Raw genomic sequence first — 14,931 nt, 5'->3', positions numbered from 1 at the left:
GTGCTGTCTAACCAAAATATGATTGTGGATTGAAATGTTGTAACACCGTACCTTTTCATGCTCCTGTAATAAAGGTAACTGTAATAAATTTTAAATCTTCACACAAAAACCAAATATAAAAAAGTTGTATATTGTACAGTAAAAAATGTGCAACGCTGAGCCAGAGAACATAATGCACTCTGAGGAACTCTGGGAATTGCCCAAATCTGATGGTGCTGTCATGGTGAATTCACATTTTGGATCTGTGCTGCTTCTGTGGTGATGTGTTGGTTGATGATGTGCAGAAAGGGATATCATCCTGTTAGAGGCTGTACTATGTGAATTGTGTTGTGTATATGACACGTAGATGGGGTGCTGTGATCATTTACAGGCTGTAGTGGATGTTTGGTAGGTTTGGGTTGCATAGATCCAGAGCGAATATTCCATTTTCTTGTTAGAAAAGACGTTGTGGTTGATTTTCTGCAGTGTTTATTTAAAAACCAGAAACAATACAGTTTGGCTGCAGGATTTCTTTTTGTACAGGTGAAGTATTGAATTCTTCTTACTTACAGCCAGTTAGATCAGACATCAAAGTCATTAGTCTCAAACATTTCCATTGCCAGCAATGGACATAACAGCAGGAATATCTAATTGCATGCAAAAGGATCAACTATCCTGACAAGTGTGGCACTCATTTAGATGCACAGAGACAGCGGGGCTCTTCCCTGCCACCCATGTACAGAACTCCCATGAGCGTCTGAATTTCACACACACACATCTGAGGGAACAAGAGAACCATTGTGCGTACATTGGCAAATTTGAGAGACCTAGCAGAGCTGCTTTTCCAGCACTGCCAGGTTGTGTCTCAAGGAACTTGATGTAAATGCTTTAAGACGTGTCCGTGTTTCACTGCGAGCAAGGGAGGGCTTGTCATTGAGGAAGGAGCGCGTGTTCTCTGACGGGGTAAGCATCTAAGCTTACTACCACTACAGTGCGTATATGCTTTACACGCTCCAAGTACGCTCGGGTTCCTATAGGACCAAAGTTGCATGTTTACGAAGGTCTGAGACATGAACAAGTGCTGAATCAAATTTTACCACTCAAAGCTGTTACTAAACAGGAAATAGAAAAGATCAGGAGAAATTAAAGCTATTACTCTTGTCTCATGAATGAATGTCTGCATAACTCCGAGCTGAGAACATTTTTATAGAGCAGAAAAGCCTCTTTGGAACAGAGGTCTGTTAGACTGAGTTCTTTGATTCTGATTTGCACTGAATAGAACATCTATAACTTGAAATGGGAGCAGCTGACTAAAAGTAATGGACTCAAAATCAAGACTCGTTTCAGAGTTTACGCTTACTAGAAATGGCATAGTACAAAGCAGTTTTTAATTTCCAAGTGCATTATAAAGTGTGGAAGAAAGAAAACTATTTAATTTAACCAAGGCAATGGTAAACCAGTGGACAGCCTGCTAAGTTAGCAGCACACAGGAACGACAGTTATATTGTGACAGTCACTCGCTGTCATAGTCTACTGTAACTTGCAGCACCTAAGCTAGTGATGAAACCCAGCATCTTTCCTTTCAGGGTGTCCAGTTATCCTGCTACTAAAGGGCATTTCTCCACTCTTAGAGTTTCCAATAGGAGGAAAAAAATAACATTACCATTGTTTGCAAAGACTCAAGGAGTTTATGCATTTGGTAAGAGCATATACAACAAGGGGACACTTTCTTTCCAAAAGGAAGATGTGTGTGTGTCTTTAAGAATGGAGCAGATGCAGAGTATCAGAATAGGCTCTGGTATTAGGGTTCCTCTGCCCCCATATTACGTTAAAATCCAGCTAAACTTTCTCTAAATCCAAACTCTGAAAGGAATTCTCATACTACATCTAAGACAGACAAGTGTTATGGATATTTGAAAGCACATGTTCACTTGAGCTTCGCTTGTAATATTTCAGCCACACAGTTCATTCAGTGTGTGATCAGATTGATCATCCAGATTAGTATTTTTTTAAATGGCATTTCCTCTGGGAGATGAAACGACAGGTAGTTTGGCACAGATGCAGGTCGTGGGTTCTGTTTCCACTCTCAGGCTGGGAGGTTCTTTTGCTTGTTTACAGCATTCATTAGCAGGCGTACATAGGATGTTAACAGGTCATCCATTTTATAACCCTGTCAGAGAAGAAAGAAGTCTTAAGTCTCTCAGAGAGCTCCCAAAGCAAAAATAACTATCAGTTCCTCCCTGGTCTGTCGTCTTCTTAGGTTCTTCTCTGCGTGGACATCTCCTCTTCCAACAGCTATCACTTTTGATAATTATTTATCTGTTCCTCCCTCTGCTCTTCCCTTCATAGACTTACCAAACTTTACAGAGCATAGCTGTAACTGTCTCCTTGTCGTTTGTTATATAGATTGACACCTTGTATTTCAGAACCCAAGCTTTCCTGTAGGAGAAGTTAGCCCATAAATGTTTTTATGTTATCTTTACAAATTTGCCTTTAAATATCAATACAGTGATACTTGTCTGAGTCTGTGGACAATCTGAAACGGATTCTTAAAATGGTGGTACCACTCACTGAAAAGTTAAAATCTTATAAGGATGGCATTGCTGCATAGCTGGATCAAACCATGCAAGACAAAAAGCCTCTTCTGTAGTTTTGTGGTTAAGTGCAGCCTTAATGTCTTGGATAGATAAAATTTTGATGTATGGGAAGAATTTGGAAAGTACTATATTTCCTTGTCTCTGTGGCTTATGTCTTTGCATCAGATCTAGCACTGAGCCAGTTCTAAACTGCGGTTTTATTGACAGAGCAGTGAATGTTTTTTGTATCTGCACTGGTTTTAACATCTGGTTTGGCACCATTGTTTAGTAGCAATTCTGGATGTAAAGGAAAAATTGGGACTTTCTTGTAAGTTGACAAAGCCCTTCTTACCAGAGAAGTCTCACATAAGATCCGGCTTCCTCGTACTAGGTTCCCTATTGTCATGTGAAAGTATGTGCTCCCACTGCTCCAGTTGGAGATTTTGTTGAAGGGGTAGACTGTTAAAATGTCCTGTGTGGGGAAACAAAGGGAACTATAGAACATTTCTGAAATGAAAACGGGCTGTTATGTAAGAAAACCTGTAGAGCCAGAGCATTCTTTTTCTCTCCCACTTCACTTACACACACAGTGGATCAAGGTAGGTCTTGCATCCAGACTAGTGACATATTGTATTTTCTTCAAGCAGGTGAGTCTATCACCCTAACGAGACTTCCTTTCATTATGTATTCATCTTTGCCTTAGCACACTGCCATTATATTTACATAATCTAAAACTCGCTGGATATTTGTTTTCTTATTAAAAGCAAATAGTGATATTCATAAATGCGTTTGCCTGGGAACGTGGTAAGGACAGACTGTTTGGGTTAGAGAGCTGGTGAACACTGTCATTCGACCTGATCTTTTAGACAGCTTGGGCCTCCTGCAAAGCTTTTTTCTGAAGCAGGTTCCCTAGTGCGCTGTGCATCCGTCCATCCGTCTGATCTTACCACTTTGCCCAGCTCCATCGTGATTACCACTTCTTTCTCAGATGCTCTACACTGTTTCCTTCCCAGTGTAGAAACTGCAAAGAAGTGATTTGGGGCAGTAACATTTTCTTTGGTTTCACACAGAAAATGAAGAGGGGGTGTCTCTCCTCCCCTGCCGTTCAGGGAGATGGTCCTGTTGCTGTCCCTAAACTAGCATGGTCAATTAAATCCTTCCTTAGATAGATTCTTGAGAAGCAACTGTTACCTTTGTCTTCTGATGTATCAGTGAGACTCCTTGCTTGTTAATTGCAATCAGCACAATCTCTGGGAAATTTGGCTCCGAGGTTTGCTATAAATGAGTAACAGAGCAAGATAAGCAGGAAATGAAGAAATTATCTACATCAGGTGCATAGTGACCTTTAACAGTGTCCATTGCTGTTTGTTCACTTTACCAAATAAACACTAAAACATAAAGGTCTTCAGTATTGTGTAATTAAGGCTGGCTCTTTTGGCCATACATGGATGACCTGAGCAGCTGCTAGATAAAAGCAGAATCAGGTCCATTATTTCCTAGGCTGTCTGATAACAGGCTTCATGGTTGGTTGCAAACCATTTAAGAGCCTCGGGAGGAGAAATTAAAGGCAGCAAGTAGGATATGATTCCTGGGGGTATCCACTGCAGAATGAGAGGATTAGTACAGTTCTGTTTGGAAGGAAGAGTCCCCAGAGATACAAGATTTGGCAGCATTTTGTTGTGGAGAACAATGACAGGACAATTAAGTATCTACGTAACTATAAGCCCCCTACTACAACTACTACATAGTTGTAATATTAGGTATTACAACTGGAATAACAACATAGCCAGTGAAGAACAGCCATAGTTTGGGATGGATAAAGAACCCATCTCCCCACTTCAAGGAACAGAGTTTTTCTCAGTAGATGATGGGAATTCAGCTTTATAATGTATTCTCACTTACACAGATACGGAATTATAGTCAGTCCATACCCCCAGTGCCAGCCTGCTACCAAAGCTATTCATACAGTCCTTTAAACCTACCTTCACCTCAAAGAAGGCTGAGCCAAATGTTGGCCACCGGTATATCATTTTCAAGAAGGCAATCTTGGCCTCATCCACAGTTTTTCCTTCATGTTTACTATATGCTGCAGTAATGCTCTGTTTAGAAAAGAGGATACAAAGCCCATTCAGTTGGGGCCAGGCAGGTTTCCAATGTCCAGCAGTAGCACTAAGGACAGCATCAGATCATCACCGAGATCAGTCTTTTGCCCACAGCAATGCAAGACTGTGAAAATGAAAAGGGCCTACCATGCCATGGGGCATGGTGGAGCCAGAACCTCATCAGTGTTCCTTGCTAATGACCTGGGTGAAGGAAGCCCAGGAGCCCATGGGAATGGCTTTTAGGGCCGATGGGCAGCATGGATTGAAAGAAAATTCAGCCAGCCAGTGTCTGACACCCACAGACACGTATCGCTTTTTGCTGAAACAAGTAGGGTGCATTTTCCCTCTGTATTGGAAGCAGTGTCCTGTGTCTTCCTCAGTGGACTAAGTGGCAAGTACCTGCTGAAACTTCCTTGCCTTTTGGTGGATAAAAGAGCCTTTTGCAGTGAGTGGCACACGCATGGTGCAAGGTGACTGATTTGCTGGCCAAACTATGAAATATTTAGGACACATCTCAGTTTTCTGTTTCTCTACGGGACCCTCAAATCCCCAGTCCCACCACTGGCTTTCCTATCTCTTAACTTCTTCTGGGCAGCAAAAATAGATTAGTATCTCTGAGAAAGAGGCACATCTCAAATCAGTTGTCAAGGCCTGCAGATATCTTTCAGAGCTTTGATAGAGAAGATGGAAAATCTGGACTGTAAGAGGCAAACCCACAACACCCACTAGCATCCCTCCATAGTGCTTTCAAAGACCGTCAGATCAAAAACATTGTGTGGCTCGGTGCCTGTCTCTCGTAAAGCTCTGTGGAAGCAGTACAATTAATGAAAGCTGATGTTCTTACCTTCTTCCACTCCTCTGGTGAGATTGCTCGGAGCAGATTGTCTGGCACCAGCTCCTTCAGGATTTTGGGGATAGCTGCCAGCTGTGTGCGGTCATGGTTGAAGCGCACCTTATAAATCAGCCCTGCCAGCTGGACCGCTTCGTCCTTGGAACACTTGTGGTAGCCTCGGAGGTACTTGGGCAGCTCCTACAAGAGACCAGCTCTGAATCCAGACAGAATGGGCTGAAGCAGACACTGCCTTACGCATCCTAAATCTTTGAGGTCAGCACGTAAGTTTTGCCAAACACAGTCCAAGGACATCCCAGGAACTTTTGGCTCCTGGAGGTTCTCTGGATGATCTTTAAAGGTCCTTTCCAACCCAAACTTTTCTATGATTCTCCCTACAATTATGGAACCAGGTGAGCACCTCCAGGGAACTATTCGACAAGGGAGCTGCGCTCCTAGCATAAGCAATATAGAACCATAGAGTCATTTAGGTTGGGAAAGACCTTTAAGATCAGCAAGTCCAACCGTTAATATATCAAAGGTGTGAACACTATGAGAAATAAATCTACTCCTGAGGCTGAGATCTGGCCTCCAGAGGCATTCCTCTGGAGGGTCTATAATGCAGGCCATGGTGAGGGAGACGGTAATACTCCAGCAGGCTTAATTTCTCAGGAGTATTTCTTGGATCACATTGCCTGCCGTTATATTTATGCTTTAGGGAGCTGGTTACCTGGTGATAATGAAAAATTGAATCAGCTTTCAGGTCCTTCCCAGGAGTTACATTCAGCCACAGCTTTCTCATGAAGTACACCTCATAAGCCACAGACATAGCAGCCCCTGAGGAAACAACATCTTGTCGGTATTCTCATTATCACTGCAGAGTTCTGCAGTTTTTAAATGGCTTCTGAGTGTCTTCAGAAATGTAGTTCTGGTTTTAACAGTAACAAAATGACTTAACAAAGAAGTACAAAAAGCCATTTTAGATGACCAAGAATGTGATTCATTGTCAGTTCCTGGACACTGCTCATGCAGTGATCTAAGGTGCAGGCTCTTCAGAGATGGGGGAAGAAGCTGAGGATGCCTGCAGTACGAGGGTTTGTTATTGGTGCTCATGACAGCTGCCTGCCCATGTGCCGCACACCTGGATTCTGTTACAGTTATGCAGGTACATCCCCTGACAGCTGTGTTTACAGAAACAAAGTGATTTAGTGCACCCACATCTTTGTACCGTGATTTTTAGAGCTCCTAGTGGCTGCATCAGCTGTGGGGAGAAGAGGGAAGTTATAAAGTCTTAGATATGTAGATAGTGCTTCAGGATGTTGTATCTCAGCTGTCCTGAAATAAGCAAAGATCAGGATAAGCGAATATGAAATTGGTGTGGAGTTTGAGTTTGATGTAGATTTCAAAATGTATGTTGTACATTGGGGTGAAGTGCAAAGATTTGCTGTCATCAGTGTTATGTTGTTTTATTCTAACAAGTGTTCCCCTGGCAACACAACTTGTGCTTTGGTATCACCAGGTAATGATCTAGACAACAATTTTCTAACAACCCAAGATGGGAGTGACACAGTGCAAAGAACCTATTTACATGTGTTGGCTGATAACATGATCTGGCAACGCACGAGCCTTGGACTGGAAAGAGGATCAACCTAACTGGTGTGCATCCAGCTGTGTTTCCATGCAACAGGTCAAAAAATCTTGGGGGGGGGGGGGAGGGGAGTGGGATGTGTCTCCAGATGTTCTGATGTTTGTTAGCCAGTGCTTGGCTGCATCAGGTCACTGGATGTCACTGCTGGTGCAGGCAGTAACCATGTGTGTACAAACAAAAATGATATTATAAGGCTCTACCCTACACTTCCCAAGACTGAGTAAATCCTACTGGATAAATTTGCTGCTTCCCCAGTTTAACACAGCAGCTCATGCAGCTTTTTGTCACGCTGGCATTCTCCTTACCGTCTTTCCCTGGTTTGTTCCTCCTGTTCCAGTCTGTCACCTGTCTTAGTGAGTCGAAGAAGTAGTCTGCTTCATTCTGACTGATCACCTGGAAGAGGCCAAGCAATGAAGGGGGGAAAGGGGGATTAGCAGACAATATAAAATACTGCCTGTGCCAACATACCCAAGTATCAGGCTGAATTTTCTTTCCCTGTCTACAGTGAGAGAACAGCAGTATGCAACACACAGTTTGCTATTATCCCAGCAGCTGCAAGGCAGCCTGCTGCTTCCCTGCTTTAAGTACCACATGCGTACTGGCAGACTGATAAAAACTCTGCATCTCCACTCAGCCCCTTCAAGGGACTCAAAATAATTGTCAGCTGCTAGAAGTTCAAATCTAGGTTGTATCCTCTCAGTAAGACAGAAGCAGTAGTGACCTGCTCTATTGCTTGGCTTCATATATGGTTGTTTAGGTGGTCTGGTAAATAAGGAAGAGAGAAGGGAGGAGACCAGCTGTCCTGTCATAGTTCAGGAGTTACCTTGTCTGCAATCTTCACAAAGAGGCTGAAACCTTCCCAGGAGCTCAGCTGCAATTTGGAAGCGATGTTCTGACACAGAGTCCGGATTTTGGTGTTTGTTCCCACATGAAATGTCTATGAGATAACAAGATTCTTGTTACACAGAGAAGAGGAATAAATGAGAACATTGAACGTCCTGAAACGTGCTCCTATCATGAACACATCATGGCTGGGAAAATGGTCAAGGCTGGGAAAACAAGTAAGTTCTCACCTGTTCTGTATCATTGGGGAAACAAATCTTGTGTGAGATCTTAGTGTTGTTCTGTAAGATGGCCTCAACCTCCACAGGATGAGGTGCCCACTTCCTGGAGCCACTCCTGGAAAATGCCACCACCATCATAAGAGAGATCAGTGCTGGATGTTTAATCTTTGAGGAGTTGAACAACAGTATTCCACCTGAACAACAGACTCCATCCAAACTGCTAGTACTGTGCGGGGGGAGGGGGATACACGGGGGTAGGGGGCTCTAGTGGACCTTCACCCGAATGCAAACGCAGTGTATTAACAGCAAGAAACTGAGGGTCTTATTAGGGTGTATGTTAAAAGTCTGTTCTACTCTGCAAGGAGGCTGCATGCATAAGGCACCTTCCTAGCCAGTACCATTACCTCTTCTGTGACTTCAGCAACGTTTTTCCTTGCTGTTATTGAAGCGTGTGAAGTCAGTGGCCACGAGGAGAAATGCATTCTATTTAATTCTTGTACCAGCAAAAAGAGATGCATTCAGACACAAAATGAGTTACAGTTCAGGAGGCAAGTACTGGAAAAGTCCAGAGGGCTGCTAGAAGCAACACATTTTATGTAAGAGCAGGAGCGTAACCACCGAGCCAGAGGCGTTATGCTGCACAGCCCCAGTCCTTTGAAGTAATACCTAGAGCAAAGGAACCGGCCCAAAGTCCGAGTCATGCAAAAGCCTTGATACAGTTAAAGTGAGGACAAATCGAGCACCTTCCCTCCTGGGGCTGTGTTTTCCTGCCCTCACTGGCACAGAGCAGGTGGTTAGGAGATTTTGTACGCTAGTTTATGAGCCAGAGTCCTCTGTCACGCTGGGCTGATCTCTCAGGAAGAGAGCTTAGTCTGGCATCCAGTTTTAGTTCTGTGGATTTGAAAACTAATATTTTTTTTCCATGAAATAAGGTAGCAGTTCCATTTGGAGAAGGAAAACCTGACTGTAACCAGGTTGAACAGCATGTGCTTTGGTACTGTGCAGGCACATAAGGAGGGGAACCTGCCCTGCCCAGTCATCTATTCCTGGCCCTGCAGCAGAGGGAGGCCACAGGGGACCAAGGAAGTGCAATAGCTTGGCTGGGAGGCACAAGGCCATCTCCCCTTGCAGCCTCAGCTAGGAATTAATTGCCAAGGAATGATCTGCTTAATACCCATCAGGGTGCTGGCTGGTTCCCTGGCCAGGCGTCTGGGGGTGAAGCTGTAAAGCTGTTTATGGAGGAAAAGGTGTACCCAGGGGCTCAGCCGGCTTCCACCGCACGTATTGTAAGTCAGTCCTTTGAGCTGCCTGCTCGCCCCTCTCCAAAGACAGCAGGTTACTTACAGGGAGAAGCTGGACTAGATGATCATTGTATGTCCCTTCCAACTGAAACACGCCTAGTCTAGTCTATTAAGAGCAGGTGCAGGTCTAACCTTAGGAAAAGAAATGCTCTTGAAAACAACATTTGTCTTTGTTCCTCTTCCCATCCCCCAGGCTCCAGATCAGGGGCAGTTTAGCACATAGAATTCTCCTCCCAAACAGCCCATTCTGCTTCTCCCTCCCTGTTTCCCCGCTCCATAAAGCAGCTCTATACAGCTCAGCAGGGCTTAGAGCATCAATAGCACATGATATAGGGAGGCAGGAAATTTTCAGTCTTCTCCATAGAAAGGAACAATGAATAGCATTCCTTGCCCTGCATTTTTCAGGCACTTCAAAGGCGAGTTCAATGTGCAGTGACATTTCCCCAGCAGTGCCAAAACCCATGCGCTGCAAGGGGGACAGCCACTGTGTTAGCATTCCCCTCGAGCCTGGCCACAGGGCTCACAGGCACACACAGGGCCCAGTCTCAGGGAAAGGGGGGGATGGAGGAGCTGGAGGGAGAAATCACTGGGCAGCTTCTTTGTGGCAGGCAGGTGGCAACTCTAGCAGCACCAGAAGGGAGAATGTGGGGGTTAACCTTGATGCTAGAGCACTGTGTTCTCAGAGCGTCAGGCTGGGTAATTTCAGTGCCTGGAGGAATCTAGGGAAACCTTTCCTGTACAGTTCAGTTGATCCTTCCTTGAAATCCTGGTAGCCCTTCCACTCTCTAGTTGTGTCACGCTCATTACACCAACAAGTCACTCAGAAGCTCAGGAAGCACTGTGGTTTGGAGGCCTTGTTGCTTCAACCCTCACCAGGACTGGGGTAATGCCTAGCGGACTGAGAAGGGCCTTGCTTGAGCAGCTGTGTGTCAGGGCTTTGCTCGTTTGGGTTTCTTCAAAGAACAGGAATTGTGTTGATCCTCTCTTCCCAGCATGGATCTGCTTTACTTCACCATCAGAAAAACCAACAGAGCCACCTTGGCACTCTGCAGATGTCAGTGACTTCAGCAGTGCCACCCCACCAAGAGTGCAACCTAGTCTTTTTAGCTGCACGCATGCAGCTCTGTGCTGCTGAGATTCAGCGAACTCAGGACTGACCCTCAAGCACGTGTAAGGAGGGCAAGGACGTGCTGCCTCACCAAAGGCAACCAAGGTCAGGACCTCATCAATGACATTGCAGGATTTCATTTCAACTGCATGCCCTGCAGGATGTTTGAAACACCCAGCCCTGGGAGTCAAGCCGTTATGTGTGATGCTGAACTTTTAAAAATGTTGCTAGCTCTGTGAAAGAACAAAGTAGAGCTGTGACAGACTTCTCCTAGTGGTTCAAAGTCCGTAAGAGAATTAAAAATAATGATCACTAAAAAAAGCAATGTAAAGAGAGAAAAGAAAGGAGGAGTCCCAATATTTTAGCCTGTGCACTTTTGGGCACCTGATTTGTGATTTTTGAACGCTTTGAGCTGGCTGTATGCCGCATCATTTACCTCATCACTGTCTGAATCCTCCGACTGCACTCCAGGGCCAGTGTTTCCTTCTGACGTGTCTCCACGAACTTCTGGGCGTGTTTCAGCAGTGACTTGCTGGGTGGGAACAGGCCAGTGCAGAGCCAAAGGAGCTGCCAGCCCTTGGTCACGCTGTACCTGTGAACATGAAGCAGACTGTTCTGCTACAGCCACATAGAATTCTTTGCTTGACCACACACCAGCTACAAGGAAGAGAACCACGCTCCCATCATGGCATGTGGTGCCATCCAGCAGAGCGCTGCAAACCCAACAGAGCCTTCCCGCAGGATCTGGCAGCCCTTTTCTGTGCACTAACCCCAGCCCATATGCGAAGACGATGCTAAATCCTGGCTGGTAAATATTCATGGCAGTTGCAAATATCATTCAGAAATAAAGATAAGCTTCTAGTTTAACAGTCATCTTGGCAGCAGTGACCCTGGTGCCATCCTCTTGGAAAGCCACTGTCAATTTGCTGCTCAATCTCAAGTGTATTTGGATTGTGCTTCATCAGCTGTTTGTATTCCCCTGCCCCCCATGCCAGCCAGCTTTGCTCGAGGCCCAAACACTTGCACGCAGCTGCCTTTTCCTTAAGTGTGCTCCTGCTCGGAAAAATGAGCTTGTAGGTGGCACTGTGTAATGGGGTACTTACAGCTCTTAAACGCTCCAGATCAAGTTTATGCCATTTTCAGGCAGAAAGTCAGTTCTTTCAGCCTCTGGACCTGTGAAATCTGCCAGCTGAAGCTCTTCTGGCATCTCACCCTCACCAGTAAGAAAGGCTCTGCTGCCAGGAGGTGGTTGGTCATTCCAGCTTCAAAGCCAGGAACAGGACACGCTTCAGCCATGTCCCAGGGTTCGCTCTGAAACGCTACACGGTGTGAAGTGGGTCTGGTTGGGAAAGTGAGCAGGTCTGCCTCTGAACGGGCACCAGACACTACTGATAAAGAGGCCCTGCCTTTGCGCTCGTTTACTTTTCTAATTTTGCAGATGAAGACACGCTATTTTAATCCCATTTATACTCTGTAGAACAGCGGTGGTGTGTCTGTGTGAGAACAAGACACGGTCCACAGCGCAGTAGCCTGGGAAGGGTGAAAGATTTGCTGCTTTGGCTGTTCTAATGAAAATGTATGGAAATAGTCACCTTTCAAGCATTGTTTTTTCCACATCAGTGATCCCTCTCAGAACAGTGGCCACATTGGTAGAGTACCTCAGGCATGGCACTGGCACCATGGTTACAGACTATGCGTTAAATAGCCTGTAAGATTTACTGCATGCAAGGAAATTTACCACTTCATAGTTACACACATGGTAAAAATTCCACTAAATTTAATATTTTTGGAACAGTAAGAAAATAACTAGAAAGAAGAAACTAGAAGCTCCTGCTGTAAGCTTTGCAGTGACACAATGCAGCTAGAAAAGGACAGACCATTTTGTTAATAATTAGTATTATTTTAAGCTTCTTTTTGCAATTCAGTTCGCCTGGAAATAGGTCAAATTCTCATTTTACGAGTGGGGAAGACACCACCAGCCTGTTTCAGAGACTTGGGCATGGGCAGGGGCCTGTGTAACCAATCTGTTCTGCAAGGGGGATTGTTTTATGTTGTTTTTTTTTTGCAAGTGTTTTTTTACTTGCTAAAAGTATATATATATATTTTAAAAAAGGTATAATTAATGGAAGTACTCAAAAGCATTCACTGGTGGTAAAAAGTCTTACGTGAACTATGTGCTGACAGGAGGGAAATACAGTCACTGGGAAACTGCAAACCAGCTGAGGGCTGGCAGAGCGGCCACTGAAAGCGTGCAAGAACTCCGGGCAGTGCTGTATTTTCTCTACAGATGCCTCGGGAGAAAGGGTTGCAGTCACACCTCGCCGGCCTCACGCCGTGCTCTGCAGAGCGGGATGCTGAGCACTGGTGGGAGCAGCGCAGCAGCTCAAGGGTAAGGGTCCTGCTCTGTGGCCTCTCGCTGCCGGGCAGTGGGCCCGAGTGCCCCACAAAGGCGACCCCCACAGCACTGCCTGGGAAAAGGGGGAAGGGTAGGTGTCACTCCGACATCTGGCCATCCTTCCCCGCTGCTCCTGCACCATCGCGAGTGCAGCAAGGGTTGCTGCTCAGCACCTTCACATGAGCCCTGGGCTCTGCAGAAGCAGGGTGTTTGCACCCAGTGAGTACCTGTTTCTGTTCTCAGTCAGTTGCTTCATAATCTGACAGTAAATCTCATCCCGCAGGACCTCCTCCTGGATAGCTGCTACAAATATCTGGTCAGTGACTTCCACAGAGGAGTGGGTCTGTTTTGAGGGATAGTCTCCCATGAATTTCATGATGGGTGAATGTGCTGTTAAGGACAAAAGCAGGCCGGTTTTGGAAGATAAATGGGAAGTCTCACTTGGATTCTAACATGTTAGTGACTCTGTTGATGCCTAAGTACCAAATACTGGGAGGAGGGTCTGGCACAATATGCCCTGCCTGTCTGCTACCCCCTTTCCCCGTGCAGCGGTCACTGCTTGGCTGGGATTTGTACTGTATTAGCTGCTTGCTCTGGGCATATACAGTAAATCTCAGTCATTCCTAAAGCCACGTTCCTACTTAACTGAGCCATCAGGAGTTGTGGAGCATTGGAGGGAGTAGGAACCTTTCCTCCAAAGACAAGGGAAACAGAGTTGAAAGCCCCCACCTGGATGTAAATGTATCCCCTGTAATGTGGGTGCCGTGTTATCTTAATGGAGGTGAGTTTAGTGGTAGTTCTTCCTTCCCCTGAGTGTCCTCAGGTCCCAAAGGGAAGAGTGAAAGGATATCAGTGAAGGCCTGACAGGCCAAATCTCGAAGATCAGGGTCTGTGCACGCTCTCTTCAGCAAGGGCTGTTTCAAGGGCTCCTTAGAGTGTGCCCACAGTTGGCTGCGCCCACGGGATTTCTGGAGAACAGCTTTGCTGATGGATTCCTTCTCTGGAGTCCTGAATGAAGTGCAGGCAATACAAAATTCCTGGATCAGTATTGCTATGATCATAGGAAGTCATTACTACAAAGACTTATCTCTGGGCATGTTCTTTGACCTCATATCTCCTTTCGTAATGCAAGTCAACAAGAACAGGCAAATCTACAAAAAATCTTGTAGATTCAGAAGGGAGAAGGCTTGCAAAAAGAGAAATTTTAGAAGACTAATTTTTCCCTTGCTCTCCAAGGCCTGAGATGTTGTGCCTCCTCACTAGCTGGTAAGTGCTGAAGAAGAAGGGGTTAGAAGCAAGAACAGGCCCTGCTGGAAAAAAAGAAGTCCAACTGTGGTTCTTCTACCCTTCCCTTCGCATTTCTGCAGATGAAAGATGGCCATGTGCCAGAATCTCTGCACATCCCAAGTCACACTTAATCACAGGAAACAAAAAGAAGAAACCCAATTAGAAACGGGAGATGCCATTACATCCTAGGCTTTAAGGATCACTGAAGATGAACAAGAACTTTCCTAGGGCAAAAACTACACAGAGAGTTTCACCTGAAGTATTCATAGGAGAATTCCTCCAGGGTGTAAGGCTTCACTCTCAGATCCTCTTCATCAGGTTCATCCATGTAGGAGTTCTGTGAAGCTGTCCTCCTCTGGTCTGGAGACATCATCAGCAAACTCTGGAATGATACAGCCATGTGGAGATGTCACATGGACACAGGCCTCTGCACAGATTGTCAGGTGTTACTCAGCGTAGGCGTGCACATGGTGCGTACTGAACCTGAGCAGTCTGTGCTGCAGGAGGCCTTATGTCCCCTAAGCAGCATCTTCAGAGGCTCAAGAAAGACTTGGAAATAGTCAGCTCAAGGAAGCAAATTCCGTAGACTCAACAGTAGAGGCCATCAAAATGTATGTGATTATCCAAAACACAACACTGGCT

The 14,931-nt window shown here is 45.4% G+C and overlaps 1 protein-coding gene across 3 annotated transcripts in view; it reads right to left on the bottom strand.

The window, feature by feature from the left end:
• Window positions 1–451: 451 nt before the first annotated feature.
• The window catches only part of MYO7B (myosin VIIB), a 55,860-nt gene continuing 41,380 nt past the window's right edge, over window positions 452–14,931 (bottom strand). For all 3 annotated transcript variants that reach the window (XM_040613061.1, XM_040613064.1, XM_040613062.1), the window contains exons 37-49: window positions 14,544–14,671; window positions 13,853–14,010; window positions 13,230–13,383; window positions 11,044–11,199; window positions 8,208–8,313; window positions 7,958–8,071; window positions 7,440–7,527; window positions 6,217–6,323; window positions 5,502–5,687; window positions 4,538–4,654; window positions 3,747–3,830; window positions 2,908–3,027; window positions 452–2,149 (exon numbers count right to left, since the gene is read on the bottom strand). In XM_040613061.1, coding sequence (XP_040468995.1) covers window positions 2,066–2,149; window positions 2,908–3,027; window positions 3,747–3,830; window positions 4,538–4,654; window positions 5,502–5,687; window positions 6,217–6,323; window positions 7,440–7,527; window positions 7,958–8,071; window positions 8,208–8,313; window positions 11,044–11,199; window positions 13,230–13,383; window positions 13,853–14,010; window positions 14,544–14,671 — 1,602 coding nt within the window. In that variant the 3' untranslated portion in view covers window positions 452–2,065. The remainder of the gene's footprint in view (window positions 2,150–2,907; window positions 3,028–3,746; window positions 3,831–4,537; window positions 4,655–5,501; window positions 5,688–6,216; window positions 6,324–7,439; window positions 7,528–7,957; window positions 8,072–8,207; window positions 8,314–11,043; window positions 11,200–13,229; window positions 13,384–13,852; window positions 14,011–14,543; window positions 14,672–14,931) is intronic.

The sequence above is a fragment of the Falco naumanni genome, chromosome 13 (genome assembly GCF_017639655.2).
Source record: "Falco naumanni isolate bFalNau1 chromosome 13, bFalNau1.pat, whole genome shotgun sequence".
Classification (NCBI taxonomy): domain Eukaryota; kingdom Metazoa; phylum Chordata; class Aves; order Falconiformes; family Falconidae; genus Falco; species Falco naumanni.
The sequence above is the reverse complement of the archived record's forward strand: the minus strand, read 5'-3'. Positions and strand labels throughout refer to the sequence as shown.